Here is a 5,483-nt window from a genome sequence, read left to right as displayed (position 1 = left end):
TTGAAAATGACTCATGAAGGAAATGCCCAAGTCAAGGAGACCAAAGCTCTTGCCTTGATCCAGAAATATGAAGCCTTCAAGATGGAGGGTGATGAAAACATTGAGAAAATGTTCTCAAGATTTCAAATGCTAATTTCTGGATTAGGAGTTCTTGACAAGGGATACACCAAGGCTGATCATATGTCAAGAAGATCATCAGAAGCTTGCCAAGAAAATTCAATTTTAGATACAAAGCATGAGTTGGCAATGATCTCTCTAGATCTAGTAATTACACCACTACTGAGATCTCTTATGATAAGTTCTTTGGGCTGATCTTTCTGAATTCTAATAGAGGGATCTTTGTTGATTGCTTCAGGTTTAGATTCTGGGGGAGAATCATTACTGTCTTCAGTTTTGACTAATCCTTCAGCTTGAGTTTCAAAGAATGTTCCAACACCCTCTATGACATTGAAGTCTTCATGTTGGTCATCAACAATAACATTGATGGATTCAATCAATACTTGAGTTCTGGAGTTGAATACTCTATATGCTCTGCTGTTTGTAGAGTATCCCAAGAATATACCTTCATCACTTTTGGGGTCCATTTTCCTTCTTTTCTCACGATCTGTCAGGATATAGCACTTGCATCCAAATACATGAAAGTACTTTACATTAGGTTTCCTTCCTTTCCATATTCAATACAGTGTGGAGGAAGTCCCTTTCGTCAATGTGACCCTGTTATGGACATAGCAAGTTGTGTTCATTGCTTCAGCCCAATTGTACATAGGTAGCTTCTTTGCATGGATCATAGCTCTGGCAGATTCTTGAATAGTCATGTTTTTCCTTTCTACTACTCCATTTTGCTTAGGAGTGATAGGTGAGGAAAATTCATGACTGATTCCTTCAAAAGAACAAAATTCAGCAAATTTTGCATTCTCAAACTCCTTCCCATGATCACTCCTGATTCTGATCACACCACTTTCCTTCTCTCTTTGAAGTCTTGTGCATAAGTCCTTGAACACCTAAAACACATTTGATTTTTCTCGGATGAAGCTTATCTAGGTATATCTAGAGTAATCATCAACTGCCACATAAGCATACTTCTTCCAACCAAGACTTTCTACTTGCATTGGTCCCATCAGATCCATATTCAACAGTTCTAGAATTTTGGAAGTAGTAAGTTGTTTGATCTTTGGATGTGACATCTTGGTTTGTTTGCCAACCTGACATTATCCACAAACTTTTCCTTCATTAATTTGCAGCTTTGGGATTCCTCTTACAGCTTCCTTGGATATGATTTTATTCATCCCTCTTAGATGTAAATGACCAAGTTTTTGATGCCACAGTTTAACCTCTTTTTCTTCTTTTGCCATAGAGCATACAGAGGGATAACTTGTGGTTTTAGGCTCCCACAAGTAGCAGTTGTCTTTGGATCTGACTCCCTTCATGACTTCCATATTTTCTTCATTTGTAATGACACATTCATCTTTGGTAAATCTGACATTGAAGCCTTGATCACAAAGTTGACTGATGCTGATCAGATTTGCAGTCAGTCCTTTTACCAGCAGTACATTTTCCAGTTTTGGAACTACAGGACATTCTAGTTTTCCAACCCCTTTGATCTCTCCTTTTGCTCGATCATAAAAGGTCACATAGCTAGTGGAATTAGGTTTGATATCTTCCAACAGGTTCTTTATTCCAGTCATGTGCTTTGAGCAACCACTATCAAAGTACCATTCTTCTTTGGCTGACACCCTCAGGGAGGTTTGTGCTATTAAGGCATAAGCTTTAGCAACCCATTGTTATTTCTTGATAGGAACATTATACTTAGGTTTGTCTTGAGGTGTCTGATTAGGATAACCATACAGTCTGAAGCAAAATGGTTCTATGTGTCCAAATCTTCCACAGTAGTGACATCTCCATCTTTGAAATTTCCTCTTTGTTTGGTTCATCCCCCTGTTTCCATGATGCTGTGATATTGGTCTTGACATCTGATTTGTCATGTGAGCTTCAGGCTTTGACTTGTTGAACCCTAAATTGGATTCTGATTTACCTACAAATCCTATTCCAGACATGTCTCCTGCTTTCTGTCCAACTTGTAGAATTTCTTCCAACGAGTCAGTTCCATTGTTCAACATTCTAATGGATTTTGACATCTGATCAAGCTTGGAGTTTAACATGCTAATTTCACCATTGAGTAAGTCTATGGTTGCAAGATGTTCTTTCTTCTCAGCTTCCAACTCATTTATGAGTTTCTTTTACTTCTCCCCTAGTTTACACACTTCAGCACTCCTGACACACAGCTCTTTGTATGAGGTTGCAAGTTCATCAAAGGTATGCTCTGTTAGAACAAGATTTGTTCTAATCAATATTCTTAGTTTTGATGATAACAATGTATATGAATTTTTCTTGAGATAATGTGGTACTCTAATTCTATGCAATTTCCATTTCAGGAAATATATAAAGAGTATGCACAAAATCAGCGCTAGAAGCACTGACTCAGAAGGTTCAAGTATGCAACATCAGAACATGCTCTCGCAAGACATCAGAAGATGGTCAAGCAGAATCAGAACATGGTCTATTGAAGCATCAGAAGAACTTGAGATCAGAAGCAGAAGCACTGAAGTTCTCATGGTATCACGCTAGAAGCACTTCAAGGTCAGAAGACAAGAAGATGCTCTGCACCAAGCTGTTTGACTCTGATGATATTCAAACGTTGTTTACACAAACATCAGATCAGAAGCAAGTACAAGATGGAAGGCTACGCTGACTGACAAAAGGAACGTTAGAAGCTATTAAAGGCAACGTCAGTAGACACAGCAAAAGCAAGGCTCGAGGTAGTTGACAAAAGAGTGAAACATTAAATGCAATGCTGTACGGATCACGCAACGCATTAAATGCTCCCAACGGTCATCTTCTCAAACGCCTATAAATAGAAGTTCTGATGAGAAGCTAAAAATAACACTTTGCGCAAACCTACATAAATGCTGTTCAAATCAAAAGCTCTCAAAACTTCATCTTCAACCTCACTTCATTACTGTTGTAATATCTTAGTGAGATTAAGCTTAAACTTAAGAGAAAAATCACAGTTGTGATAATAGCTTATTAAGAAGCATTGTAACTCTTATAAGAATTTGTTTACATTCATTTGTAAGAACTAGAGGAGATCAAGTTGTGATCGGATTCTCTAGAAAGTCTTAGAGGGTATCTAAGCATTGTGTTCCTAGAGTGATCAGGTTGTGATCAGAATACTCTAGAAGACTTAGAAGTTATCTAAGTGGAAAACCATTGTAATCTTGCGTGATTAGTGGATTAAATCCTCAGTTGAGGTAAATCACCTTGTCAAGGGTGGACTGGAGTAGTTTAGTTAACAACGAACCAGGATAAAAATAATTGTGCAAGTTGTTTTTATCTTAAGAGTTTTGAAACTACACTTATTCAAATCCCCCCTTTCTAAGTGTTTTTCTATCCTTCAATTGGCATCAGAGCGCCGGTTCTAAGGTACAAGCACTTAACCGTGTTTATAAAAGATTCAGGAAGAGAAAAACGCTTAAGTCAAGATGGCCGGTGAAGATCCAACTCCTACATCTACATCTGGCCCTGCTGAGCAATACAATGGAAATGGTAACAATGGTTACACTAGACCACCAGTATTCGATGGTGAAAACTTTGAATATTGGAAAGATAGACTTGAAAGTTACTTTCTTGGTCTAGATGGTGACTTATGGGATCTTCTGGTAGAAGGTTACGTACATCCAGTGAAAGCTAGAGGAGTCAAGCTAACAAAAACAAAAATGAGTGATGATCAAAAGAAAGAATTCAAAAATCATCACAAGTGTATGACTATTTTGCTGAATGCTATTTCTCATGCTGAATATGAGAAGATATCAAACAGAGAAACTGCCTATGCCATATATGAATCATTGAAAATGACTCATGAAGGAAATGCCCAAGTCAAGGAGACCAAAGCTCTTGCCTTGATCCAGAAATATGAAGCCTTCAAGATGGAGGGTGATGAAAACATTGAGAAAATGTTCTCAAGATTTCAAATGCTAATTTCTGGATTAAGAGTTCTTGACAAGGGATACACCAAGGCTGATCATGTCAAGAAGATCATCAGAAGCTTGCCAAGAAAATTCAATTTTAGATACAAAGCATGAGTTGGCAATGATCTCTCTAGATCTAGTAATTACACCACTACTGAGATCTCCTATGATAAGTTCTTTGGGCTGATCTTTCTGAATTCTAATAGAGGGATCTTTGTTGATTGCTTCAGGTTTAGATTCTGGGGGAGAATCATTACTGTCTTCAGTTTTGACTAATCCTTCAGCTTGAGTTTCAAAGAATGTTCCAACACCCTCTATGACATTGAAGTCTTCATGTTGGTCATCAACAATAACATTGATGGATTCAATCAATACTTGAGTTCTGGAGTTGAATACTTTATATGCTCTGCTGTTTGTAGAGTATCCCAAGAATATACCTTCATCACTTTTGGGGTCCATTTTCCTTCTTTTCTCACGATCTGTCAGGATATAGCACTTGCATCCAAATACATGAAAGTACTTTACATTAGGTTTCCTTCCTTTCCATATTCAATACAGTGTGGAGGAAGTCCCTTTCCTCAATGTGACTCTGTTATGGACATAGCAAGCTGTGTTCATTGCTTCAGCCCAAATGTACATAGGTAGCTTCTTTGCATGGATCATAGCTCTGGCAGATTCTTGAATAGTCATGTTTTTCCTTTCTACTACTCCATTTTGCTTAGGAGTGATAGGTGAGGAAAATTCATGACTGATTCCTTCAAAAGAACAAAATTCAGCAAATTTGGCATTCTCAAACTCCTTCCCATGATCACTCCTGATTCTGATCACACCATTTTCCTTCTCTCTTTGAAGTCTTGTGCATAAGTCCTTGAACACCTAAAACACATTTGATTTTTCTCGGATGAAGCTTATCTAGGTATATCTAGAGTAATCATCAACTGCCACATAAGCATACTTCTTCCAACCAAGACTTTCTACTTGCATTGGTCCCATCAGATCCATATTCAACAGTTCTAGAATTTTGGAAGTAGTAAGTTGTTTGATCTTTGGATGTGACATCTTGGTTTGTTTGCCAACCTGACATTATCCACAAACTTTTCCTTCAGTAATTTACAGCTTTGAGATTCCTCTTACAGCTTCCTTGGATATGATTTTATTCATCCCTCTTAGATGTAGATGACCAAGTTTTTGATGCCACAGTTTAACCTCTTTTTCTTCTTTTGCCATAGAGCATACAGAGGGATAACTTGTGGTTTTAGGCTCCCACAAGTAGCAGTTGTCTTTGGATCTGACTCCCTTCATGACTTCCATATTTTCTTCATTTGTAATGACACATTCATCTTTCGTAAATCTGACATTGAAGCCTTGATCATAAAGTTGACTGATGCTGATCAGATTTGCAGTCAGTCCTTTTACCAGCAGTACATTGTCCAGTTTTGGTTCTCCAGGACATTCTAG

The 5,483-nt window shown here is 37.8% G+C and overlaps 1 protein-coding gene across 1 annotated transcript; it reads right to left on the bottom strand.

Annotated features, from left to right (window-relative positions):
• Positions 1-674: 674 nt before the first annotated feature.
• Positions 675-4,484, bottom strand: LOC131659095 (uncharacterized). The gene is made up of 4 exons (XM_058928333.1): positions 4,108-4,484; positions 2,033-2,160; positions 1,221-1,765; positions 675-1,001 (listed from the first exon to the last, which is right to left on the bottom strand). Exons 1-4 carry the CDS (start codon positions 4,482-4,484, stop codon positions 675-677), a joined length of 1,377 nt encoding a protein of 458 aa, XP_058784316.1.
• Positions 4,485-5,483: the final 999 nt, after the last annotated feature.

This window comes from Vicia villosa, linkage group LG3, assembly GCF_029867415.1.
Source record: "Vicia villosa cultivar HV-30 ecotype Madison, WI linkage group LG3, Vvil1.0, whole genome shotgun sequence".
Classification (NCBI taxonomy): domain Eukaryota; kingdom Viridiplantae; phylum Streptophyta; class Magnoliopsida; order Fabales; family Fabaceae; genus Vicia; species Vicia villosa.
This window is presented reverse-complemented; position numbering and strand designations above follow the sequence as displayed.

Coding starts and splice junctions, on each gene's coding strand:
- LOC131659095 (XM_058928333.1), bottom strand. CDS start 4,484: ATGGACCCCAAAAGTGATGAAGGTATATTCTTGGGATACTCTACAAAC. Junction 2,161..4,107: donor TCTAAAATTGAATTTTCTTG/GCAAGCTTCTGA, acceptor TGGTGAAATTAG/CATGTTAAACTCCAAGCTTG. Junction 1,002..1,220: donor TGCAAATTAATGAAGGAAAA/GTTTGTGGATAA, acceptor AATGTGTTTTAG/GTGTTCAAGGACTTATGCAC.